At 50.8% G+C, this 27,349-nt stretch overlaps 1 protein-coding gene across 1 annotated transcript in view; it reads left to right on the top strand.

The window, feature by feature from the left end:
- Positions 1-22,436: 22,436 nt before the first annotated feature.
- LOC144799672 (polyunsaturated fatty acid lipoxygenase ALOX12-like) overlaps positions 22,437-27,349 on the top strand; it is a 219,430-nt gene continuing 214,517 nt past the window's right edge. Inside the window, exon 1 of the mRNA XM_078671144.1 lies at positions 22,437-23,817. Within this exon, the coding sequence (XP_078527270.1) occupies positions 23,671-23,817 (147 nt within the window). The 5' untranslated portion in view covers positions 22,437-23,670. The remainder of the gene's footprint in view (positions 23,818-27,349) is intronic.

The raw sequence follows: 27,349 nt of genomic DNA, 5'->3' as shown, positions 1-27,349 counted from the left end.
CTTCCGTCGACGATTGAAGTGGTACTCTGGTTACCTTTTGCTCGAGCGTGGGGGCCTGACTTGGGATCAGGAATTAGTCGTTGCGAGCTCAGAGCGCTCGATTGTCTAAAATGAATCCAACTGTGCTGTGCAATATTCAGGGCTTTTATGCAGGGGGAAGGCGAGCAGCTAGACAGCTAACCTTCGTGGCAACCGGAAGTGGTAGGGGGACACTTCCGGCTGTAGCGCTAGTTCCCTCCACTCAATCTGAACCTTCAGCGGTGGACCGGGGAACACGCCAAGGCACAGGAGAATAGTGAGTACAAAACAATTATAGCAGTGTAAAAGAATAAAATTGCAAAGTAAAGTGCAGTGTGCTAAAATTAGCTAGGAAGCCCTGAGGAGGACTTCCGTCGGCGATTGAAGTGGTACTCTGGTTACCTTTTGCTCGAGTGTGGGGGCCTGACTTGGGCTCAGGAATTAGTCGTTGCGAGCTCAGAGCGCTCGATTGTCTAAAATGAATCCAACTGTGCTGTGCAATATTCAGGGCTTTTATGCAGGGGGAAGGCAAGCAGCTAGACAGCTAACCTTCGTGGCAACCGGAAGTGGTAGGGGGACACTTCCGGCTGTAGCACTAGTTCCCTCCACTCAATCTGAACCTTCAGCGGTGGACCAGGGAACGCGCCAGGGCACAGGAGAATAGTGAGTACAAAACAATTATAGCAAGTTAAAAGAATAAAATTGCGAAGTAAAGTGCAGTGTGCTAAAATCAGCTAGGAAGCCCTGAGGAGGACTTCCGTTGGCGATTGTAGTGGTACTCTGGTTACCTTTTGCTCGAGTGTGGGGGCCTGACTTGGGCTCAGGAATTAGTCATTACGAGCTCAGAGCGCTCGATTGTCTAAAATGAATCTAACTGTGCTGTGCAATATTCAGGGCCTTTATGCAGGGGGAAGGCGAGCAGCTAGATAGCTAACCTTTGTGGCAACCGGAAGTGGTAGGGGGACACTTCCGGCTGTAGCACTAGTTCCCTCCACTCAATCTGAACCTTCAGCGGTGGACCGGGGAACACGCCATGGCACAGGAGCATAGTGAGTACAAAACAATTATAGCAGTTTAAAAGAATAAAAATTGCAAAGTTAAGTGCAGTGTGCTAAAATCAGCTAGGAAGCCCTGAGGAGGACTTCTGTCAGCGATTGAAGTGGTACTCTGGTTACCTTTTGCTCGAGTGTGGGGGCCTGACTTGGGCTCAGGAATTAGTCGTTGCGAGCTCAGAGCGCTCGATTGTCTAAAATGAATCCAACTGTGCTGTGCAATATTCAGAGCTTTTATGCAGGGGAAGGCGAGCAACTAGACAGCTAACCTTCATGGCAACCGGAAGTGGTAGGGGGACACTTCCGGCTGTAGCGCTAGTTCCCTCCACTCAATCTGAACCTTCAGCGGTGGACCGGGGAACACGCCAGGGCACAGGAGAATAGTTAGTACAAAACAATTATAGCAGTGTAAAAGAATAAAATTGCAAAGTAAAGTGCAGTGTGCTAAAATCAGCTAGGAAGCCCTGAGGACTTCCGTCGGCGATTGAAGTGGTACTCTGGTTACCTTTTGCTCGAGTGTGGGGGCCTGACTTGGGCTCAGGAATTAGTCGTTGCGAGCTCAGAGCGCTCAATTGTCTAAAATGAATCCAACTGTGCTGTGCAATATTCAGGGCTTTTATGCAGGGGGAAGACGAGCAGCTAGACAGCTAACCTTCGTGGCAACCGGAAGTGGTAGGGGGACACTTCCGGCTGTAGCGCTAGTTCCCTCCCATCAATCTGACCCATCAGCGGTGGACCGGGGAACGCGCCAGGGCACAGGAGAATAGTGAGTACAAACAATTATAGCAGTTTAAAGGAATAAAATTGCGAAGTAAAGTGCAGTTTGCTAAAATCAGCTAGGAAGCCCTGAGGAGGACTTCCGTCGGCGATTGAAGTGGTACTCTGGTTACCTTTTGCTCGAGTGTGGGGGCCTGACTTGGGCTCAGGAATTAGTCGTTGCGAGCTCAGAGCGCTCGATTGTCTAAAATGATGCCTGATCTTTACCATCTTCCGAGAAGAAAGAAGAAAGGCTTAAGGATGCTGTAGTAGAGTATACAATGAAGCCTAAAATGGTCGCTCTCTGGGCGGGGAGAGAAGCAACTTCTTCTCTTTGACTTCTAACCCAAGGCCTTGCAAGAGGTTGGTTGCTGTTTGGAGATGGGAGACCAGTTTCCTGGATATTGAGCCATGAGCAAAATGTCATCCAGGTAAAAAAATATTTGAATTCCTTGTGCTCTGACGAACTCTACCGTCGGTTTGAGGACCTTTGTGAAAAATCACAGCACCAACAACAGGCTGAATGAGAGCGTGGTGAACTCGAAAATCTAGGTCTACCAAGAAACTGCAGAAATCTGCGATGGGGGGGGCACACCGGGACTGACCGGTAAGCATCCTTCAGGTCTATAAGCACCATTTAGTTTGATGGAAGAGAGACATCTCTGAGGAGATGAATTACATACATCTCGAAGTGGCGATAAACCAGCTACTCTTTGAAGTCCCTGAGATTGATTACCAGCCTGCGGCCGCCGTCTGATTTGTCAACCATAAAAAGTTTGCTTAGAAAACCATTGGGATGCAACTCCGACTGACAGCTCCTTTGTGGAGGAGTGCCAAGATCTCCTCGTCTATAAGCGGTGCGTCTCGGGCAGAGAATCATATGGGCCTTGGGCAAGTTGCCTGGGAAGGGCAACCATAAAACTATATGTGGAAGCCCTGCACAGTTTGTAACACCCATGCATCTGAGGTGATAAAGGCCCAGGACTGGAGGAAACCCGCCAGACTCCCCCCCCCCCAACTTTTATCTTAATGGACAGAGGGACACTTACCCTTTGCGCTGGTGCTGCTGGCCTGTCCCTTGTATCCAACCACACCACAGAAGCATTGTCCTCTTGTCGGGTAGAAGCTGGTGAAGCGCATGCTGTTATGGTACTGAGCCTGGAGGAATTTGGTAGGAGGACTGCTGGCCAAGCGGCCCCTGCCAAAACCGGCCCCCTAGAAAACCTGTGGGGTGAATTTGCGCTTGACGTTGGTCTGCGCGTTAACCAGTGATGTGAATGTTGCCACGAAGTTACCAAGTTCTTTCACAAAGGAGTCCCCAAATAATCTTCCTTGCGCCACTGCACTCGCCTCCGACGAGGCAAGGTCCCCCAGTTTGGGGTCGATTTTGATAAGCAAAGAACGGCAGCACTCTGTAGATAATGCACAGTTTGTGATTCCCATGAAAACTATTGCGATCTGCGCCCAATTTGTGAGGACCCCAGGGGAGATAAGGGAACCTGACACGCTGGCCATTTCCGCCATATCTACGATTTTGGATATAGGACCAATGGCGTCTAACAGGTTGTCCTGGCACGAGCGCCGCAACCTATCTAAGCCCTTCTTGGGGAGTTTAATGTACTTCGCAAAGAAGATGGCCATTTTGGAGTCTATTTCGGGGGTGAGGGCCACCTTTTCCTCAAGGGTAGGCCATGGACACTCAGCCCTAAGGCAATTTCAGGCTTCTTTCTCTAATGGTTTGCAGAGGTGCCCCAAAACAAACTTCGTCTTCCGGGGCCCACACCACTGATCTTGGATGTCTGATATCATCCGGGTCTGGCATGTCTGAATCACCCCCCTCCCCCTCCCACCCGCCCACCCCTCGAGGGAGAATGACATCTGAAGATGGGCACCAAGGCCACGAGGAGTTGACGTCATCCTCCGAGTCCCTCATGGAGTCATCGTCCTGCTGGTCTGGAGTATCTGAGCGAGGGGGTTAGGGTGAAGTCAGAGCAGGTTCGATGGGGCCTTCCTAAATGGCTGATTTGGCCAAGAAAGTTTATTTGAGGCATACAAATGTGTCCCTATCTACACCTTCCTCGCATTTCTTTTTAATGGTAGGAAACATTCCCTTGGGGCATCTTCGGGGGGCTTCTCTGGAGCAGGGTATTGTAGGAAGCTGGGTCTGTATATACTATAGGTATAGTGTGCACAGAGTCCAGAGAGTCCCCAGAGGTATAGCATAGGCTAAATTAGGTAAGTACCAACAGCTCTCTTTGTAGTAGTGTGGGTGAGTAGTTAAACTTATCCAGGGGGTGTGTTAAGCATTTATTATATTCACTCGATCAAGACTGATGGCACACAGCCAGAGACAGAATCCAGACTAATTGGGTAAGTAGCGCACAGTAATTACTTTTAGGATACTTTTTGATTACTTTCAGATTACATTGACTACTTGGGGCGGTATGCCTAAATACCACAACAAGGTATATCATAATACAAGGTAAGTTAGACTTTTAAAGCTTTGCAGGTTAGTTACTCTAACTCCATACAAACATCAGTTCAACACTAGGAACATTTTTAGGATCAAAAAGACATAACATTGATCCCTGTGGGAGAAAAACGGTTATCGGTTTCACAGGTAAGTATTTGACTTACGAGTGGGAGTTTTGGGGGTTAGAACCAAGGTTCCCCAAGGTCTAGGTAGGCACTCAAGTTGCACCACCAGCAGCACTGGGGCAGCCGGGTGCAGAGTGTTAAGAGGGACTTCTGTAATGGGGCTGCTTGCGAGCAGGCCACTCGGGTGTGGGAGCAAAGCTCCTGGAGTTAAGGTCTGCACTGCAGGGGTCAACATTCAGCACAGGAGTTGCACCACCAGCAGCACAGGGGTGGCCGGGTAGGATGCCAGGAAGACGTTGGGGGCCCTGTGGTTTCCAATGGAGACCTTTGGTTCTGCAAAGTTGCTGCAGGCTCAGGCAGGAAGACTTCCTGAAGGCGATCACCAGCTGGAGAGGTAATTTGAGTTCCTGGGGGATGCCCGGACGCCATCAGTTGGGCCACCCAAGACCATGGGGTGTCGGGTCCAGGGGTGCCTTTTGGCGTTCGGTTTCTTTTCCCGCTCCGGTCGCGTTCGGGGGGACCATTCAGGTTGAGGGTGCAGGCGTCATCGTGAAGCTTGAGGGAGGTCAGGGATCACCAGATCTCAGGTCAGGATTCCTTGGTAGACCTCTTTGTGGTGTTGGGCCACTCAAACTCAGACCGTGGGTGTCAGGTGCAGAGTGGTGAAGAACTGTGGTGCATCCTGGATCCGGATTCTGTGGGTCAGACTGGGCTTGAACAAATCCGGTGCTCACTTGTTAGTTGAGTGTAGCAGGTCCTCTGGGGCCTGGGGGTTGCTGGCTGCTAGACTCACCAGGAATCTCGCTGTAGGCAGTTTGTAGACGGGACAGGCAAGTAGGGCTGGGGCCAAAGCAGTTGGTGTCCTCTTCTTCCTGGGTCAGTCCGGCTCTTCGGTTCTTCTCCTTTCCTCCTCGAATCTGAGAAGGCAAGGTTCAGGGTAGTCCCTTAATACTAGATTTTGGCACGTTAAAAGGGGTGTGCAAATCCAAATTCGGTATTTGTTAATCGCAAGCTACTCACCCCTAGGGGTCTCAAGATGCTGGGGGCCGTTGGAGAGATTGAGTGAATTATTGCCCAGAGTCACATGGTGCTGAGCTGATCTGCTGCCAGCACCAGGGATTGAACCGTGAACCCTGTCCTCTGGAGTCAGCCGCCCTGGCCACTGCACCACACCTCTCTCTGTGCAGGTGCAGGTCGGGGCCAATAGGTTACTTCCTTGGGGTGATTACACCCCTATTATGCAACATTCCTGCGGGAGGTGGCATGGCCCTCTACCTAATTGACCGAGTCCCCTCATCTTCAAGATGGAGGTGACTAAGATGTGTGCTTCACCTCATCTCCCCAACCTGAGAGGTGGGGTTGGCAAAGGTGGGCACACCTCTCCTCCTAGCTTGGTTCCCCTGCTGATTCTCCCATACAAAGTGGGGGGCAGAACTGGTGGGAGCCAGCTACTGGGGCCAGCAAAAGGCAAGGATTGCCTCCTAATGCAACAGGCCCTTGAAGCTTCCCCTTTGTGGACCCAGTCCATCCTGGGGGAGGGGGCATGATACCTCTGCCCAGGACTGGCTTTGGTTTCTGGACCCGGAGAGCAGAGGATCTCTACCCAGGGGTCCAGAAAAGTCTCTGGTGGTGGCAAATGGCAGTTAGCCATTCAGGAATCACAGCTGGGCTGGTTGTTTTTCAGGGGACATCTCTAAGATACCCTCTGAGTGTTTTTTACATTAAATCCCACATTCACATCAGTGTGGGTTTAATGTGCTGACAAATTTGCTACCAAACTTCCCAGGTTTTAGTAATGTCTTCCATTGTTTTGCTGTGCCATACAGTGCCTGTGTCTCTTTAACTGTGCGGCTTCCCCTGCGGCTGCTGGATTTGGGTGGGCCTGTCGACGTGCTATTGGTATGCGGATGATTACTTTCAGAAAACAAGGATGGGCCCGAGGGACTGTACTTTACAACTTTACGATGTCTCTTCCTCAATTAGATGCATGGTGTGTCGACTTTTATATTGTCATATTATGCTCTGTTTTATCTATCCCAATTGTAATGACGGTGAACAACTACATTTGTATTGCTTTGCTGCGCTAAATGGTAAAGTTTATTAAAAAAAAAAGTTGCATCAGATGTCAGGCAAAAAGTTGGGGGTAACCATGCAAAAAAGGGACAGTTTCCTACAGGTATGACTTTTACCATTTTTTTCGCACTCTTACGCAATTTTATTGCAGAGGCGCTGTTCTAGAGGCCCCATGAGTTTGTTTACCAGCCTATAGATTGAGGTGTCAAATGACTCAGAGAAATCTTCAACCCACTATAGGAAGGAGAGGGAGTCCCCCTTCTCACATGTGGCTTGAGCTGCCTGCATATCCATAAAGACTTATTACCCCTTCCTTGGGCATTTTGTACTGTGCTTTTAGGTTATAGAGCCTTCTGAGGATGAGTTCCATCAAGGCAGGCCAGATAGAGGTAACCCTCTCTCCTATGGCAAGCATGTGTAAAACCTATGGTGCTGGGAGGGAGCCCAGGCGACAATGTGGGTGGGCCAGAGGCTCACAAAAGGGATGCAAAGGTCCCAGGGACATGTACACTCCCTTAATATCACAGGGCTTTGCTGCCCAGGACGTGGCCCACACAGGCCTTCAGGGCCGACAGTGCCAATAAAACCCTGTAGGGCATCAAAGAGAGTAGCACATAATACATATCCTCAGCGGGACAACAGCCATAAAGAAATGCGGGGAATTAATAATACGGCACATGCTGGGTGTCACCCTGGTCTGCAGGTCAAGGCTCGGCGGCTCGCAGGCTTTGGCAATGCATGCTTACCTCCTTTGAATGGGAAGGAGAAACGTGCTGCATTTAGCCAACGAGACGTGCCTCAGCAGTGCTTCTAGAGGGCAAAGGCCGCATCGCATGTCAGCAAATTGTGGACCGGAGTGGTCCCGCAAAGGAAAAAGGGAATGTAAAATGAGAAGAAGACTGCTTACAAGTGGTGCATTATAACATCAACAAATGGATGTATGACGTTACAACGCATGCTTTTACCACGCATGCTGTTACAACGCAGTTTTTACAACGCAAACCTTTACAACGCATAGCGCTTTGGGGTGCTGGATAGTGAATAGTTTAATTCACTATTCCAACTCCAGTCCCCGTGGACACTAGGGAAGGTGTTGGATAGTAAATTAAATCTATTCCCTATCCTAGAGCGCCCCCCAGCGCAATGCGTTGTAATGGGTTTCGTTGTAAAACCTGCGTTGTAAAAGCACTGCGTTGTAAAAGTTTTGTTGTAAAGGATGTTTCCCTACACAAATACAGCAATAAAATTGGTTAACACATTCAAATTGTCTGAGAAAACCCAGAGAAACAAAGAAGAGAAGTTACCTAGCTGTTGAGCAGCGAAGAAAGATGCAGTTCAGGTAGCAACAGAGGACTATGTTTGGGGACCACGCTGCAGACATTAAAGAAGGACTTATGAGCTGTTTGTTTTCCCTAATTTTCATGGGAAAAATAGTTTTGAAATATTTTAAAATGGCTGCTGTTTTGAAAATAATGTATTAACATTGAAGGAAGAAAGCATAAACCTCACCTCTGGTCCTGACATAGAATTGCATTTATGCTGATTACAACTTTTACAGACAAAATCTGGCACAGGTTTATAGAATGTGCTCTATTTATCTCAAAGAGGTTCTTGGTTTAACTCAACAACTTACGCATCTGGTTCAAGGAGAAAGATACCCAGATGCTCCTAATTTCACTTGGTCACCTAGTCAGGAATTGGTTGTGTTTCTGAACCTACTTATTCAGCTGGGTTTGTGCATTGAGTCCTCTTGTGGCCCTAGCACTCATTTCTTCCTGGTAGACATTGTCGCCCTGTAGTCTGCACAGTTAATTCTAGGTTTGGAGAAAATCGGAACATGAGGCATTGTTTTCTTTTCTCTGCTCCCAAGGAGACAGCTATTCTGCTTTAGTCTATTTAAAATGCTGTCTGCAACCTGGAAACAGTTAGATTAGCTTGAAGGTTTATTATTTAAACCGCTTCTGTGCTGAAGTCAGTGAGCGGTGCAGAGCCTGCCGAGTGATCATGGAAGGCTGTTGTAAGATGCATTCCCCCCTGGAACTCTCTTCCCCTGGAAATTAGATCCCTCACCTTGTACCCACAATTTCGGAAACAACTTAAGGCCCACCTATTCAGGAAGTCCTTTGAATAAAACCCCTCGCGGCCCCCCTGGTTCTATTCTCGCCCTGGACTTTTGTTAGTTGTAGCGCCAAGAAACCGCTGGTGTATGCGCGCTCTTACAAATAATTTTAAACTCAAACTCGACCTTCATCTTGAGAAAAAAGATAGCTATACACTCGGAGGTGCATCCGTGGATGCACTGAGCCTTCTTTCCTGACTTACACTATCAAGGTATGGTGTTAGGTCATTCCAATAGACCTGGTAGATGAGTACTCTCGATATGCTCTCCTTAGCATGGAGACTACCAATAGATAGAAGTAACAAGTAACATCAGCAATGTTATGAACTATTACCATAATTGAATTGTTTGTATTTTTCACTAGTCTAATAATGTTCATTACAATAATAGGTCTTATATTTCATACAATTGCAGTTCATATTTTATTTGCAAAGAATAGAGCTTTTCAATAAACGTTTGAAAATGCAATATTGTATCTTTTATTTGGGACATTTTGGGCAAGCGAAATTGACAGACGTAATGGTTAAATCTGTTTCCATGATTTCCTTGGAAGTCAGAGAGTCATGTTCTAGGTTATACCTCTGGAGGTTTGTGAGTTTAGAAGCGGTATTGTGAGCTAGCCAAATAGACCAACATTTATTGATTGTATTAGAAGACTTAGTCTTTGTATTATGAAGGTTTGTTGTTCTAAATACACAGTCCTAATAGATTAGTAGGAACCGTATAACATGGTGCCACCAACATTCTAGGTTTGGTACCAATTTAATGAGGCTCCTTAATATTTACTTCCATGTGCCCAAAGCTCCTTTATCCTGAAACATCTGTGGTGAAAAGAGTTTTATTCTCCTTCAGCTTAATAGGAAGTACCTATTTATGTCTGCAGGCCAAGCAAGCTAAAAGGATTGCCTCTTATAGTACGTTTCCTTTCTTTGTATTCCATTCATTAACTATGGAGCAACCAGTAGTTATTCTTGTAAAGTGCAGGTAAGCAGTAACTACACACTTAACTATACATTGTGGAGACGTTACCTTCGTGGTGAAGGCACAAGAAGAATACAGAGATGAGGTTTTTTATTCCTGGGTTGATTTTCTTGAAGTCAATACTAATTCACAAACATTTCACACATACGATGAAGTGGTAGTTCCAGCTGCATATAGATCTTAGGAATATTTAAACATTCCTTTTACATACCAAGAATATCATAATTGGTTCCAAGTCACCCACCACACACAGTACACAATGCAAGACTGGGCCCTCTCAGTAATGATGGGGCAACCTAGCCAGCCTTAACAGTTTATACACCTTATCCTAATGCACAATAATTGCAACAGTGTGATACACTTGCTCTTTTAAACCATTTAATTAGACTATATCAACGTCTAATGCAGTATGTTCTGTATACCATCACTACTGCCCCAACAAGGGCTTCTCAAGCTAGACAGGCTCAACTGTTCATGCCTGGTATTAGTCCCTACCACATGGGAGGAAACTAGATTTTGGATTGCACAAAAAACAAATCAGCTTGAGGTGATGTTTCCGTATATGGGAACCCATGATAAAATCACAATCCTCACTATGTGTCTTCCACTGTGTATGGCTCCTGACCTTAGAGCTCCCGACTGAGTCTGGATCATGGGGCCCCCTCCATGCAGCCGCGGGCCGTGGAGGGAGTTACGGTGGGGCAGGGTGGCGGGGAGGGGGAGGGTCGGGGTGGAAGGACCTAAAAACTGGCATATGGATAATTGCAGGTAAGTACACAATTTAATTAATAAAACGAAATTCGTAGCGCGCACTGCATCGCAAAATGCGAGGCTGTGCGCGCTACGAAATTCGTTTTAATAATTAAATTGTGTACTTACCTGCAATTATCCATATGCCAGTTTTTAGGTCCCTCCACCCGCTCCTCCCCCTCCCCGCCTCCCTGCCCCACCGTAACTCCCTCCACGGCCCGCGGCTGCCTCCATGTACTTTCCAGGGGGCCCCCCTCCAGTGGGTACTATTTTTGCAGCTATATATGTTATGTTAGCAATTTTTAGAGCTGAATTCCGAAAGACTGAAAGGATATCAGGCTATCACTTCTTCCTAAAGAGCCAGGTTTTTAGGTGTTTCCGAAAGGAAGCTTCTGAAGGCTCTATCAAAGATGGAGAGGTAGTAGGTTCCATTGTTTAGCTACCCGGAACCTAAAGGAGCTGCCACCAAGGTTATTTCTACAGAATTTAGGAACACTCACAGACCTGTTCCAGCTGATCTGAGGCAGCAATCATGGCGGTAAGGTCAAATCAGTGGAAGAAGATAACTAGGGCCATTCCCCTGAAGTATCTTGTGTACATAGCACATGGCTTGGAACGGTATCCTCTCCTCAACGGGGAGCCAGTGAAGTTTTTCCAAGGCTTGCCACGTGGGGGCATGTCTGGGAATATTCAGCAGCATTCGAGCTGAGGCCTTTTGCCTTTTACACCCTCTGGAGAATTTGAATCCTCCTCTTAGAGGCCCCCAAATAAAGGACATTGCAATAGTCCAGTCGTGATACCATGAGAGCCTGAACTGCTGTTCTTTTCGTGGAGTCCTGAATGAGACCTAGAGTCTTCCAAATCATTTTTAGGACCCCAAAGCAGGTGCATGTAAGAGTGCAGATTTTGTCTGTGAAAGATAAGGTGGAATCAAACCATACTCCAAAATGTTTTTCATTGTGGTTGGGGGAAGACAGAGGGCCTGACTCACTAGGCCACCAGATCGTGGACCAGATAGATGGTTGTTTCACCACCACCAGGATGTCGGCTTTATTAGAGTTCAATCTAAGGCAGCGGTTTTTCATCCAGTTAGCCAGGTCTACCAGACATAATTTAAATTCTTCTGCCGCTTAGCAGTTGTCCTGAGCCAGAGTTTTTTTTTTTTAAAACAATTTTTATTGGCATTCCAAGTCAAAATAGCACAGTGCAAAGGATAAAATTATGCAGTAATAACCGGCATTTCAGGATAACAATACATTTCCGACCAGATGCCTTTTGTAATAACAATCCCCCAAACCGTTCCCTCCCTGTGTCTCACCCCCCTAGTCAGTGCGCAGTTGTCCTCCCTCCCAGGTAGCTGATAACCACCACTGAGTTACCTCCTTGAGAAGATCAATATTAAAAGGTAAGTAGTGCATATCAATGGGGGATCCGAGCTCTCAGAACCTCCATCGTTACTTGTTATGATTGTGCGCTTCGCTGGAAGTGGGGTACCCCTCAAAACAACAACCCTATGGTGTCGCTACTCCGTCATCCTCACTTTGGCCACTCTCAGGCGACTTGAGCGCAGTCACTAGGGCCTCCCACGCTCTAGCCACCTCCAAGGCCTTGTCATTATCTAGGCGCCTGGCCTGTTGCAGCCGCAACGCGCTCTCCGCTTTCGCCCACCGCTCCAAAGTGGTCCTCCAACGCAAGTAGCTGGGGCCCCGGCTAGATTTCCAATGCATGGTGATCTCTCGTTTAGCCAGTATCAGGCCCAAGTCATAAAACGTACTGGTAATGCGATTACGGAGGGCGTGAGGGAACCACAACAGTAAGCAAGCGCCCATATCTGCGTCAATCTGCCGATCCGTGACAGCATTCAGGCAGGCCATCACCGCTTCCCAGTAACCAGTTAGCCTCCCACAGGACCAAAACATGTGCGCAAAGTCCGCATCCTCCGTACCACATCTAGGGCAGAGTGAAGATGCACCTTCAAAATATTGCGAGATCTTAACCGGCGTTAGGTAAGCTCGGTGCAGGGTGAAAAACTGGACCAGCTGGAACCTGGCATTCCTAGTGCCTTTCCTCGCCCGCCGCAATAGCTGCGGCCACGTCGGCTCAGGGATCGGTCACCCGATATCACCTTCCCACTTGGCTCTCAACCCATCCAGGGGATGCAGAGTTTCAGTCGACAGCCTCCGGTAAAGGCAGGTGACGGCCTTGTAAGTGCCAGCAGCCATGACCACATATTGACAGCACTCAGAGGTCGGTGGCTCAGTGAGCCCCCTCTTCCAGTGTCTCTGAATACCGGCCACCAGCGAGGCGTGCAACAGATAGTCACCCCTTGGGAGGCCATAAGCGTCTCGCAACTCTTGAAACGTGAGCAGCGATCCCTCTTTGTAGAGGTCACCGAGCATTTGCAGGCCGAGCTCCTCCCAGGTCGCCAGCGCAGACCAATCTCCTCCGTGCGGAAAGGCAGTGCACATCCCCAGCGGGATCTCAGGGGCATATGGGCGAGTGATGCCGGATCGCCTATGGCAACGAAGCCAACAGCTACGAATCGTACGTTCCTCCCCTGTAAGCTGGGTAAGGTCCAATTTCTGGCCTAGAATTATGAAAGAGATGACGTGTATCGGAAATAGTCTGCCCACTACCCCCTCTGGACCCCGGAATTCTAAATCCACTGCCTGGGTAAGCCACTGCAGCTGCACCGCCAAATAGTACCACTCGAAATCCCCCGTCCCCCGTCCGATCTTGGGCGCATCAACGTGGCCAGCGCCACGCGCCGTCTACCCGATCCCCAGATGAACCCGGAAATTAGGGAGCGGAGTCTGGTAAAAACCGACGCCGGGATCCAGACCGGCAGTGTGCGAAACAAATATAATAAACGAGGAAGTGCCACGATTTTCAGTAACGCCACTCGTCCCGCGACCGACAACGGCAGCGTCCACCAGAATCCCATGCAGCTCCGTAGACTCCGGATCGCTCTGTCAATGTTACCGTCCAGGAGGTCCAACGACGACCGATATATGTGCGTACCTAGATAAGGGAGGCAATGGTATTCCCATTGCAGCTCACCCTCCGGTTGGGAGTCATCCGTCCCTGGTGCCAACGGGAAGAGGCAAGACTTCCCCCAGTTGACTCTCAGTCCCGAGAGGTGGCCAAAATCGGAGAGCAAGCGCCCGGCCCCACGCAGGGAATCGTCCATGTCGGCTAAAAACAGTAGACAATCGTCTGCATAGAGAGAGATGTAGTGGGTGTCGCCTCTCAGCGGAAGGCCTTCATACGCTCGGCCCATACGGGCATGAGCAGCTAGGGGCTCTATGGCGAGCGCAAATAGTAGGGGGGACAAGGAACATCCCTGTTGAGTCCCCCGCCCTACTCTGTACGGGGCAGAGATGGTGGCCCCGTCTTGACTCGGGCTGTGGCCACAGCATAAAGCAAGGCGGTCCACTTCACAAATCGTTCGCCCAATCCGAAGGCCTCCAGTACTCGGAGCAGGTATGGCCACTCAACGCTGTCAAATGCTTTCTCAATGTCAGTCGAAAGGACAGCGGCACCCGGTGGGCCAGCAGCATTGCCCCCCATGACCCGAAGTAGCCGACGCACACAGGTGGCGGTGGTGCGCTGGGGAATAAAGCCCGCTTGGTCTGAGTGCACCAAAGCGCGCATGTGGGCCAGAAGCCGCGTCGCAAGAACCTTGCACAGAATCTTGTAGTCCGTCGTGAGCATGGACAATGGGCGGTAGGCCGAACAAGAGCTAGCATCGCCGCCCCGCTTCAGTAAGGGTATCACCAAGGCATCTCGAGTAGTCGCAGGTAGGACCCCGGTGTCCCAGGCCTACCGGTAAACCGTCTGTAATCCCGGTATCAATACATCCGCGTAGGCTGCATAAAATTCAATTGGTAGCCCATCTGTGCCAGGGGTCTTGCGGCGAGCCATGTGTTTAATGGCCACTCTAATCTCTCCCTCAGAGATGTCCCCGCCCAAACGGTCCGCGTGTTCGGGGTCGAGCTGGGGAAGCCACGCCGCCAGGAGGAACTCATCTAGCTCCACAGGCACACATGGCATCTCGCTCCTATAAAGGCGCACGTAATATGTCAAAAATTGGTCGTTGATCTCCGATTGAGTATAAACCTTGTGTCCCTCAGGAGTGGTCAGAGCCACAATCGGGGTGCCGCGGGTCCCTGGGGTGGCCAACCAGGCCAGTAGCGAGCCCACCTTGTCTCGTTCAGCATGAGCTCGAACCAGAAACTCCTTATAATCGAAGCAGCGCAGCTTCTCCATCGCTGCCGCCACTTCCTCCCGCGCGGCCGAAACCGCTCCGTGTGCCTCAGGAGTCACGTGATGACGTCGTTCCTCCTGGCGTAAGCGATCCTCGCTTCGCGTTACATCCTGCAGGAGGGTCTTGCGGACTCCCGCGGTAGCTGAAATACAGACGCCCCGAACCACTGCTTTAAAGGCGTCCCACTCCAGTGCCCTACTGGAAGCTGTGCCCGTGTTAGCATCAAAGTAGCCTTCCACCCCAATGCCTACATCAGCCTTAAATGCCGCGTCCTCCAATGCCAACGGGTTTAACCGCCACGTCGGAATAGCTTGGCGTTGCCGCGTCCATTGAACCACTATCAAGCAAGGGTTATGGTCGGATATTGTTTAGCCAGATATTCACTGTGGCGGACCAAGCACTGAGCATCCAGCGAGCAGGGAATGCTGTCAAGGCGAACATGAAGCGCGTGTGGGGGGGAATAAAAGGAAAAATCCCTCTCTGTTGGGTGTTGAGTTCGCCATGCATCAACCAGGCCACAGCTGCTTTGCCAGTCTCCCCTACTCTTCGCTAGCCGGTGAGCTGCCGCCTGCGCCAGTGGTGGGTGAGACCTATCCAATTCCACATCTAGTACAGAATTAAAGTCACCCCCCAGTAAGACCGTATTGGCTAGGACTGTCGCCAGTTTCCCTGACAATCGCGCAAAAAAGGCAGGTTGTTCCACATTTGGGGCGTAGACGCTGCAGAGCGTCACGTCCCTCCCATCTGTACAGCCACAAACCTCCCCTCGGGATCGATCACTGTCACCAAGGGTTGGAAGGGAACCCCCGCCCGCACCCAAATCAAAACCCCCCTTGCAAAGGCCGAGTATACCGTGTAGAACAGCTGTCCCCGCCACCTGCGCTGTAGAGCCCGCCCCTCTGTTTGGTCAATATGGGTTTCCTGCAGGAAGGCTACTTGAATCCCCCTACGAACCAGATAGGCATGCACCTTGTGACGTTTCAGCATGGAGTTCAGTCCCCGCACATTCAAGGTCACACACTTCAGCTCAGGTAGGGTCCCCATTCATAGCAGCAAGTACAGTTCTGATTAAAGGAAAAATCCTAGGCACACTGACAACACCCCAAAACCAGAACCCTAAGATCACCCAACAATCCCGCGTCCCACCCATCCCCAGAATAGGCCCCAAACAGCAGAAACCCATCCAAAAGTCAAAAAGCCCAAGAAAAACAAACAGTCTCTGGCAACTACCAGAGTCCCACAATAGGTGTGAGACAGGGGGGGTGGCCTGTCGCTATGTCCAACAGACCGCGAGCTACACATGCCTCCCGACCGGCCCTCCCCAATGTGCCCTAGGTGCCCCCACATCCCCACCCCATCAACGGCAGGAGCCACAAACGGCGGGAGGCAGCCCCCCAACAACAACAGCAGTTCCCTGCCCACCCGAGCCACATGCCTCCGCCCCAAACCCAAATCAGGAGCCCAACAGCAAATACAATACCACTACGGAGGGGCATTAGGATCATTCGTCCAATAAGTCATCTGCAGTTCCAGGCATGACATGAGGCGGCCCAGAGCCACCAGCGCCCGACTCCTCTGATGCCGCCTCCTCAGAGCCCCCCGGGAGCCCGATTCCACTGCCGACGTCGATCCCACCGTCTTGGAAATGGTAGAGACCGCCCGGAGGGCCTCCTTGCGTTCCAGCTCGGTCTGTGAGACAGAGGGGGTCCGAGCATTCGGTGGTCCTCTCCTGGGTCTCCTGGTCCGCCTGGATCTCGGAGCCACCCTCCGCGGCTCACCAGATATGAGATGAGCATCCGCACCAGTTTTGTATAGTTCCAGCCAGTCCCAAACTTCGTCTGGAGAATTGTAGAAGGAGGATTTACCGTCCATCATGATCCGCAGGCGGGCCGGAAATAAGAGAGAGTAACGGACCCCCTCCTCCCGAAGAGCCTTCTTGACTGCCAGAAAGGTGGAGCGCTGCCTCTGAACCTCAAAAGAATAATCCGGGTAGATGGAAACCTGGGCGTTGTCCACCCTATAGGGCCCCAGTGCCCGCGCCCTCTGTAAAATAAGATCACGGTCCCTGTAGTGCAGCAAGCGCGCTACCACCGGTCGAGGAGGCCGACCCTCAGCTGGGGGCCGAGCCGGCACACGGTGAGCGCGCTCCAAAGTGTAGAACGGTGTCAGACCCTCCGGGACCACCACGTCACGCAACCAGGACTCCAGGTAGCCCAACATGTCTGCCCCTTCAATTTTTTCGGGCAGGCCAACCACGCGTATATTGTTGCGGCGGTTGCGTCCCTCTGCATCCTCCGCCCTCTGTTCCAGCAGTTGCACCCGGTGTTGCAGCTAGCTCAGCGAAGCCTCAGTCGCCTTGGCCGTGGGTTCCAGTGCGTCCATTCGAACCTCGGCTTGCTTGACCCGGTCCGCCAGTTTGCCGTGGTCCGCCCGCAGGAGCCCCAGACTCGTGGATACCTGCCCGATGTCATGGCGCAAGGCCTCCCTGGTGTCGGAGATGGCCTGCAAGATCTGCTCCAATTGGTCCTGTGGTAGGCCCGGCATTGAGCCATTGTCCACTGTGGAATCTTGACTGCTCGCCGTTCCCCCCGCAGCGTCCGATGGGGGCTTCAGGCGTCTCCCCATAATGGCAGCCGGTCTCAGTTCACCCCGACAACAGGTGCAGGGCGTCCTCCCAATCAGTTCCGCCGAAGGTGCACCCCGCGCCGGCGGGCTAGCACTCAGCCCTCAAGCCCTAGGGACACTTCTTGTGTCCCACGCGTGGTAGCGCCGAGGGCCTCCGGGTCCAGCACCCCACAGCAGGCGATCAGCCAATCGGCAATCTGTGCGTTTGCCGCGAGGCGGCGGCACCAGAGGTAGTAGGTCCCGGTCCCAGCCAGGGGGGGTCAACGCCACTGCGTACCGAGTAAGAACCACCCCCGGGGGACTAGACCCCTCTATACACCCAGGGATCTCGTCAGGGTCCCAGCTCCTACGCCGGCAGCGTCCAGCGGAGTCCCTCAGGCCCCAACCACCTCAGGGGCCCCCAGTGCCGATCCCTCAGGTCTCTCACCGCCAGTGGCCCATGCCAGTCCCACAGGGGAAGCGTCCGGTGTCAACAAGGCACCCTTGGCCGTTCGCCGTCTTCAGGGCACGATCCGGGAACCTCCCGGGCCCGAGTCCAGGGAGCCCCGCAGTCACCGGTGGTGGCCTGTCCTCTCTCCAAAGGGGCTCCTCAAGCCGTCCACGCCTCAGCTCTTCTACTGGGCAGCCCGTCCTCCGCCGCCGGGACTCCGGTCGTGAGGCTGCAGACCCGACCCCCGCAGCGGCCGGCGGCCGGGCAGCTCCCCCTGCAGGTCAGCCACCCACGCAATCTAGGCCGGGGTTGCAGCCGAATACACAGGCCGCACAAGATGGCCGGCGCCGTCCAGGAGAGCTCGGGCCCAACGCGTCTCCACACCGTCGCCGGGACGACTCCGCCGCCCCAAGGTGAGCCTCAAAGTCCGCGGGCGGGGATGTGGTCAAACCCCAGCCAGCGGGGCCAGCAGGAGGATTCAGCACAGGATAAACGGGGAAGGCCGGGACAGAGCTCAGAGCTCACGCGTCCATTCCCAACGGCGGTCAAGCCACGCCCCCTCTGTCCTGAGCCAGAGTTAGAATCAATTGTGTGTCATCAGCATACAACACCGTCTACACACCATGGCCTTCTACTATTTCCGCTAATGGACACATATATAGATTAAACCGGGTCGGGCTCAAAGCTGAGTCTTGAGGCCCTCCCTGTTTCATCAATCGAGTGGTGGAAGTAAATGACTGTAGGGTGACTTGGATGGTACTACCCTCTGCCAGCCAGTTCAATGTGGTGCCTCCCACCCCTGAATGGTGTAACCTGTCTAATAGCAGTTCCTGGGAGACAGTATCAAAAGTGGCGCTCAAGTCTAGCATGACTAGTGCAGCCGTCTTGCCATTGTCTGCTATTTGGCAGAGAGATTCTGACGCATATAGAAGGGCTTATTCTGTGCTAAAAGAAGGTCTGAACCCAGATTGTGTTTTATGGAGAAGAGCCTTTTCTTCTACAAATTTCATCAATTGTTGATTGACTAACTTTTCTGCTGTTTTTGCAAAACGAGGCAATAGAGATACAGGTCTCAAATTTTCGGGTACAGAGGGATCTAAAGAAAGTTTCTCCAAGAGCAAAATCACAATAGCATGCTTCCACTCCTGGGAAACGTGCCCAGAGACAAAGGATAGATTGAGCAGCTTAGTAAGTGCCGGAACAATAGCTTCTCTGCTCTATTCTAGTATGACAGGTGACGTGGGATCTAGAGGAGAACTGGACTTTACTTTTAGCATCAAACTGTTATTTTCGTCCTCCAGGATAGGTTTTAACTATAAAAGACTTCTCTGAGCATCTAAGTGGCTCTGAGCAGAGGTTGCAGGCTAAAAATGTCTGGCCTTCTCAGGAAAAGAGGTATAGATATTGTTCATCATGTCAAGAAAAGACTGCTATCTGGTACTAGGTGGAATTGATGCAGCTGTTTGTTCCAAAGATGTTAAGGAAGTAATTATCTGCAAAAGTTCCTTTGAGGAATTTTTTGACTGCTCGATTTTATGAGCGTAAAAATTTACAAGAGAGCGACTAGGATCTTTATGATATTCTTTCTTTCAGGGCCGCTAGCTTTGAAGTTTTTGGGCGTTCTTCATAGTCTTTGTCCTATGTGTGTTCCAGCCGCTTACAAGATTTCTTCTTTGCCTGTAATGCCGACGGGAACCACGGAGCCGAAGCTTTGGCTCGCGTACTAGTGACAACTTACTTAGGAGTTAAGGCGTTTAGGGCCTGGTTAATCCACCACATTAGTTGCCTGTTGGCAATGGAGGGGCAAGACTTAAGTGTTGGTGTATCTTGGTTTAGGGGTGACGGGAAAGCATCTGGAGTGATAAGGGACCATTTGCACATGCTTCTTTTATGTGATGGTGCTGCTAGTCGAGGAAGTGAGAAGACCCCAAAAGGACCCAAGTGGTGATCTGACCAGGCCACTGGAATCATCACAGCCGACGTTATAGAGTTCGAATTAGTGAATATAGAGTGCAGAATGTGACCATGCACATGTGTGGGCGCTCTTATCAATTGGGTGAGCTGGAGCAGACCAAAATCCTTCACCAAACCTTTGACTAGGGGATAGTTATTGTTACTGATGTGGATATTAAGATCTCCTGCTATTAGAAAATTAGCATATTGTACTACATAATCAGGAATAACGTCCATTCAGATTTATGACAAAAGTGGCAGCAGGGCCAGGAGGGTGGTAGATTAAAAGACCTGTTAACGTGCAATGACTAGTAAGGGCTCAGCTAAAAAAGTCTGCTTCAGAATTAGCAATGTCTAGCTCTAACAGTCTACATTGCAGACTGCGTTTAAAAATTACCGCCAAACGACCAGCCCTGAGCAGCAGGTGGTTGAGTCTTAGTATGGTGTAGTTAGAGGGCACTGCCTCGAGAACGTTGGGGGTTGAAGAAGCTGAAAGCCACCTTTCCGTTAGGAAGAGCGCATTGGGTTGAAATTCCGTAGTTAGGTCCGAATATCTGACAAAATATTGACAGACAGAAAATCCACCAACAAAAATATCAACACAGAAATTTCGAAGTCACAAATATCGAAGTCCTATCTACATAAAGGTAAGTACAAAAATATCGGGAAAAAATATAGTTGTCAAAAGTATCGGTGTTAAAAATATCGATTTTTTAAATGTTTTAATAATGTAAAAATAAGTAAAAAATACATATAATTAAAAAAAATTATAGATATAAAAATTAAAACGTATTTAAACAAATAACTAATACATACAATGTTAAAATTAATTAAACATCTACATATAAATTATTATATATACTTACTCCACATATTGCAACAGTAGGGAAAGCGTTGGATAGCGTAGGGGTAACAATTACTATTCCCAATCAAGTGAGTGCAACAGTAGGGAAAGCGCTGGATAGCGTAGGGGTAAAAATGACTATTCCCACTCCAGTGAGTGCAACAGTAAGGAAAGCGTTGGATAGCGTAGGGGTAAAAATTACTATTCCCACCATAGAGAGTACAACAGTAGGGAAAGCGCTGGCTAGCGTAGGGGTAAAAATTACTATTCCCACTCCATTGAGTGCAACAGTAGGGAAAGCGTTGGATAGCGTAGGGGTAAAAATTACTATGCCCACTCCGAGAGTGCAACAGTAGGGAAAACGCTGGATAGTGTAGGGGTAAAAATTACTATTCCCACTCCAGAGAGTACAACAGTAGGGAAAGCGCTGGCTACCGTAGGGGTAAAAAATTACTATTCCCACTCCAGAGAGTGCATCAGTAGGGAATGTTGACTAAACACTATTACACAAGCCTTGACGCCTGAATCTTTATTATTTGGCGTCCTCCATTTCTATGTGTGTACTCTGTAACAGTTGTCCTGTGATAGGCCAGAAAGGTCTCACTATGTGAAATTGATGTTTCTATGTCACCTCACCTCTTCCCTGTCCATCACCCTCACTCCCGCACCTGAACACAAATCCTACCTTCCTTCCCTACACCAAGAGCACTCTTATTGTAAATATACTTATGTCTCTAGATATATGAGCAACTGTGTTGCCTATAGTGATTAATAATTAGAAAATTAATTCCATTAATTGCCGATTATTTTGATAATAAATTGCATCCATTGCAGTTTATGTAAAATGTGGTCTTGTGAATGTGGTCCTGTAAGATTGTTACTGTTGCGACCATTTGCTTATTGTACTGTAAACAAGTGAGACAGAAAAAATGTTCCAAAGGTCACTTTCAGTTTCTGTCTCACAGAGAGCTCACTGTGCTCGAGAGGAGGGACTAGGGATGAAGCCTACAGAGCCCACACCTGCCTGGGCATGTGAACACTTCTTCAGAATGGTGCCAATATGCCAACATTGTCTCAAGAGTCAGAAAATGTGCACAAAAGTGACAGAAAGCAGGTGGCTTTGGTAGTGTCGGTCAGTAAACAAAAATCAGTCATGGCAAAAACATTTAAAGCAGCCTCACATTACAGGAAGGCCCAGTTTCAACGAGGCCAAGGAGATTGTCATGGTTGGGGCATGGCAGACCATGCAGGTTTTAAACAAGTATTGGCAATGCCAATTAGTCTGGCACAAAGCACTATCAAGCCAGACATTAAAAAAAAATCAATGACTGCCCTACTTCCAACTGTGCTGCAGCCAGAGAAAAAAAACAATACATTATCTAGTTATCTAAGACACTTTGATAGCATTACCATGGAATGTGTATGCCCCTCAAAATTCAAGCTGAGGCAGCTGAATAAATAAACAAATTGTTCACAGCTGTGTGGAGAGCAAGCACGTCTTTTTTGTGGCAGCATCTAATGTCTGCCCAATCAAAACCTGCATTTCACTCCCAAAATGTGGGCGGAGCCAAATCCCCTCTCTTGGTGATTCTCAAACAATTGTCTGGCACAACTCCAATGTCAAGCCAGACCATGAACCGCTCCCTAACTTACAGCCAATAGGAAAATGCCAGAATTGGCACCCTGTCCCTAGCCAGCATTGCACTGATGCTCAGACCCTGTTATGAGGCATTCAGTATGGCGTCCTTAATTTGTACTGCCAGTAGGCGAGGGGCACAGTCACTCGTTGTTTGAGACCGAGGCATATTTTTTAGTATCAAACGGAGCAAGAGTGTAATGTGAAAAGAGGAAAAAGACCGGAAAAAAACAGCAAGTGGAAAAAAGGGAAGGGGGGGAGGGGGTGTGGCAAAGGGCGAAACGTAGGGAAGAAAACAAACCTGCAAGAGTGAAATAAAGAGACAGGACGTAGAGGAGGAAGGAACAGCCGTAAGGCGGAATCAGTAAAGTATGCATCCTTGGCAGACGACCACTCCCGTACTCGATAGTGCAGTTGCTAAAAAAGGCTGCGCACGCAGGCATTTCTTTTCACAAGTCGCTCGCAAGTGGTTTGAAAAGAAGATGCCGTCGCTTTATTCTTAAGAGTTGGGCTCCGAACGCCGTATTTCCTCAGATGTTTTTCCCCCCTCAAGTTGGGAACCAGGAACTTGGAGGGAGGGTTGAACTACGTAAAACACAACTGACAGATGATGTCTAAGGACCTGTTGGGAAAGCGTAGACGTGCGTTGCACCATCCGGTTTGCCGCGGGCTGAGGGGAGGGTGGTCAGCTGTGGTGAATTCTCGCTTGCAGGAAGGAGCCGGTGGTTTGTGGTGGAGAGAGGGAGGTGGGAGCGTCAGTCCCTGATAAGGTGTCCTGGGAGTGGTTGCCCGTCTCTGGTGGGTGTGTCGCGGATGGGCTGGTCTGCCGCTCTCGCTTCCCCTAAATTCCCAGAGCACTTCTGGTCTTGCTGGCTCTTCTGGTATTTAATCTGCGCCCTGGCTGCTGCCGCTCATCCGTTTTGTAATCGCTGACCCGCTCGATTCTTTTGGTGCTGGCTTTACTTCCATAGTGCTTGTGCTGTTCTGTGCAATTGCTGCTCGTTTTGTGTTTGTTGGTTATTTTATCTCGGTGTGCTCTGGGCTAGCAGGCCCGTTCCGAAGTTCGGGTGCTGGTTCTGTAAGAGTGGTGCATGCTCTGAACTCCTAGTGTCGGTTCTGGGCTCCGGCTGTTGTGACTTAACTAACGCTTTCTGCTGGTTCTCATCTCCCGTGCCGGTTCTGACATCTCTGCTGGCTTCGTACTTCTTGTTTTATTTGATAGCAGCAGTTCTTGAATCGAAGGCGATTGCATACTGACCGTGCTTCTTGTGGGGTTCTAAACCCGTTCTAGGCTCACAGTATCTGTTCGAAGCATCTGATTTTTGTTCTAGGCACTTTATTTGGTTTCAGGGCCCCTGCTGTTGTCTCTGGTCTCCTGGTGGCGGTTCTAGACTCCTGGTCTTATTATTTATTTATTTTTCTGCCTCACCTTTGCTGGTTCTGGTCTGTCCTTGAGTCCTGGTTCCAGTTTTGGACTCGTAGTCCTGCTTACAGGTTCAGGGTTCTTGGCTTTCAGTTCTGAGACTGGACTAAGGCGTCGGTTCTGAGTGGACTCTGTTGATTTCGGGATGTTCTATTACCGGGTCACAGTCAGCACTGGCACCTCTGAATATTCTGGGACCAATAACTACATCTACCTGGTTCTGATCGGGGAGCACGGCCGCTCGGAGAGGACCCTGCTGGACCGGCCGGGACTCGACTTCTGCCGAGGGGCGGTGAGTACCACATGGGACCAGCAAGGTGGGGGTGTTGAGATAAGAGGCTGGACTAGGTGCTCAAGGTAGGGAGAGGATGTAGCGTAACGGCCATAGAAATGGGAAACCAGGTTCGAGTCTCGGGTTCGGCTCAGCATCCTGGGATTCTGGGCAAATCTCACTCTGCCTACTAAAAACAAGCATTGGCTAATGCCATAGGTTTCGCCTATAGGAGCATTAGTAATTAGGGTTCCTGGTTTTATTTTTTTTAAAACATTTCCGTCTGTATTTATCCATATTTATTTTATGTGTTGTGTATACGTAGTAAACTGTACATTTCCATATGTATTTAACTGATAGACATGCACTCATACTTTGATGTCTGTCGTGATGATTGTGCTATTTAAGCTGCCCAATAGTATGTAACACGATATCCACTAAATATTAGCATTATATCACATACGTATGTTGACATATGCCATTATTTAACCCCTTGCGTGCTGGTTCCGTCACGAGCCACGGTGGGGCTGTGCTGGTGACGGAATGGTTACGTCACGGCCCGGTCGCCGCTGCGCTGATTTCGTGCCTGTGCGGCGCGTTCTATTGAGCGGGCGGGCCGTGACTGAACCATTCTGTCACAAGCACAGCACCACCGCGGCTCGTGATGGAGTGGTTCCGTCACGAGCATGGTGGCGCCGCGCGGCCCCCCCTAGCTCCGTGGTGGAATTACCGCCGCGGCCAAGGGGTTAAAGATAGTTACTCCCGATTTTAGGTCTCGTCTGAGGCAGCGCATGCGCCGTCTCTTTGAGACATTCACTAAGTGGCTTTTAAAAGTGCCACCAGAGGCTTTTGCTGGCCTACAGCTTGCGTTCACGAGCTTGTGCACGTGCACAGCTGCCATCTGTGTTTTTATTGCTGTAATCAGGCTCCTCTGCTTGCACTACCCCCTTCCCTTTCTCCCCTCCATCCTGGTCAGCCTCATTTGTGTCTTTTAGCTGTGAATCATGCTCCTCTGCTCGCACTCCCCCCTCCCTTCTCTCCCTTCCTCTTCGTCAGTTTCATTTGTGTCTTCTATCCCTGTGAATGCTCCTGCTTCCACCAGGCATACATACCATCAGTCGTCACTGCACGCTTTCACCAGACACACACACCACTAGCCGTCAGTGCATGCTTCCAATAGGCACACACACCACCAGCCGTCAGTGCACGCTTCCACCAGGAACACACACCACCAGCCATCAGTGCACGCTTCCACCAGGCACACACACCCCCAGCCGTCAGTGCACTCTTTAACCGAGCACACACACCACCAGCCGTCAGTGCACGCTTCCACCAGGCACACACACCACCAGCCATCAGTGGACGCTTTCACCAGGCACACACACCACCAGCCGTCAGTGCACTCTTACACCAGGCATACACACCACCAGTGCACACTTTCACCAGGCACATACATAACCAGCCGCCAGTGCACTCTTCCACCAGGTGCACACTTCCACCGGGCACAACACCACCAGCCATCAGTGCACACTTCCACCAGGTGCACGCTTCCACTATGCGCACACACCACCAGCGCACAATTCCACCAGGCGCACACGCCACCAGCCATCAGTGCACGCTTCCACCAGGCACACACACCGCCAGCCGTCAGTGCACGCTTCCACCAGGCACACACACCACCAGCCGTCAGTGCACGCTTCCAACAGGCACACACACCACCAGCTGTTAGTGCACGCTTCCCCAAGGCGCACACACCTCCAGCCGTCAGTGCACACTTCCACCAGGCACACACCCCACCAGCCGACAGTGCACGTTTCCACCAGGCACACACACCAGCAGCCGTCAGTGCACGTTTCCACCAGGGACAGACTCCACCAGCCATCAATGCACGCTTCCACCGGGCACACACACCACCAGCAGCCAGTGCATGCTTCCACCGGTCACACACACCACCAGCCGCCAGTGCATGCTTCCACCGGGCACACACACCACCAGCCGCCGGTGCACGCTTCCACCGGGCACACACACCACCATCCGTTCTGTGCACGCTTCCACCAGGCACACACACCACCATCCGTCAGTGCACACTTTCACCAGGCACACACACTACCAGCTGTCATAGACTGCCAGCCGTCGTTGCATGCTTTCACCAGGCACACACACCACCAGCCGTCAGTGCATGCTTCCACCAGGCACACACACCACCAGCCATCAGTGCACGCTTCCACCAGGCACACACACCACCCGCCGTCAGTGCACGCTTCCACCAGGCACACACACCACCAGCCATCAGTGCACGCTTCCACCGGGGACACACACCCCCAGCCGTCAGTACATGCTTCCACCGGGCACACACCCCCCCAGCCATCAGTGCATGCTTTCACCGGGCACTCACACCCCCAGCCGCCAGTGCACTCTTCAACCGAGCACACACACCACCAGCCGTCAGTGCACGCTTCCACCAGGCACACACACCACCAGCCGTCGGTGCACGCTTCCACCAGGCACACACACCACCAGCCGTCGGTGCACGCTTCCACTAGGCACACACACCACCAGCCATCAGTCCACGCTTTCACCAGGCACACACACCACCAGCCATCAGTCCACGCTTTCACCACGCACACACACCACCAGCCGCAGTGCACCCTTTCACCAGGCACACACATCACCAGCAGTCATTGCATGCTTCCATCAGGCACACACACCACCACCCATCAGTGCACGGTTCCACTAGGCACAGACACCACCAGCCATCAGTGCACGCTTCCACCAGGCACACACATCACCAGCCGTCAGTGCACGCTTCCACCAGGCACACAGGTGCAGCACTGAGGATGCGATTGCCCAACGCATTCACACAAACGTTTTGAAGAAGTTGGCACCTGCTCTGCTGAATCTGTTGTGCGGGGAATGGAAGATTGCCCTTGCTGTTTTCTGCGGGAGAGGGAAGCTTGTTTTTAATACTGCCATGCTGTACCTGTTCTGTGAGGAAGCAAAACATGCACTGCTCCTACCTGGTTTGTACGTTTTGTGTGATGGGGAAAGCTTGTGCTGCTGCTTTACTCTCCATGCCACTTCAGTTCAGCTAGCCTGGCTGATCAGGGATGAAACCTCGAAACTGGTCCCATGATGCTTGTTTCTGGTCTGGGGAGAACCTGGCCTGGCAGTTCGGGCTGGACTATTCCCATGGGGAGCAGGGTCAAGTCAGTTTTGCATATACCTGGGTTTAAACTGGAATGGCATAGGAAGAAAAAAACGATCGATATAGGCATACACACCACCAGTGCACACTTTCACCAGGCACATACATAACCAGCCGCCAGTGCACTCTTCCACCAGGTGAACGCTTCCACCAGGCAAACACACCACCAGCCATCAGTGCACACTTCCACCGGGCACAACACCACCAGCCATCAGTGCACACTTCCACCAGGTGCACGCTTCCACTATGCGCACACACCACCAGCGCACAATTCCACCAGGCGCACACGCCACCAGCCATCAGTGCACGCTTCCACCAGGCACACACACCGCCAGCCGTCAGTGCACG

Source organism: Lissotriton helveticus, chromosome 12 (assembly GCF_964261635.1).
Source record: "Lissotriton helveticus chromosome 12, aLisHel1.1, whole genome shotgun sequence".
Lineage (NCBI taxonomy): Eukaryota > Metazoa > Chordata > Amphibia > Caudata > Salamandridae > Lissotriton > Lissotriton helveticus.
Note: the sequence above shows the minus strand (reverse complement) of the source record. Positions and strands in the feature narration are given on the sequence as shown.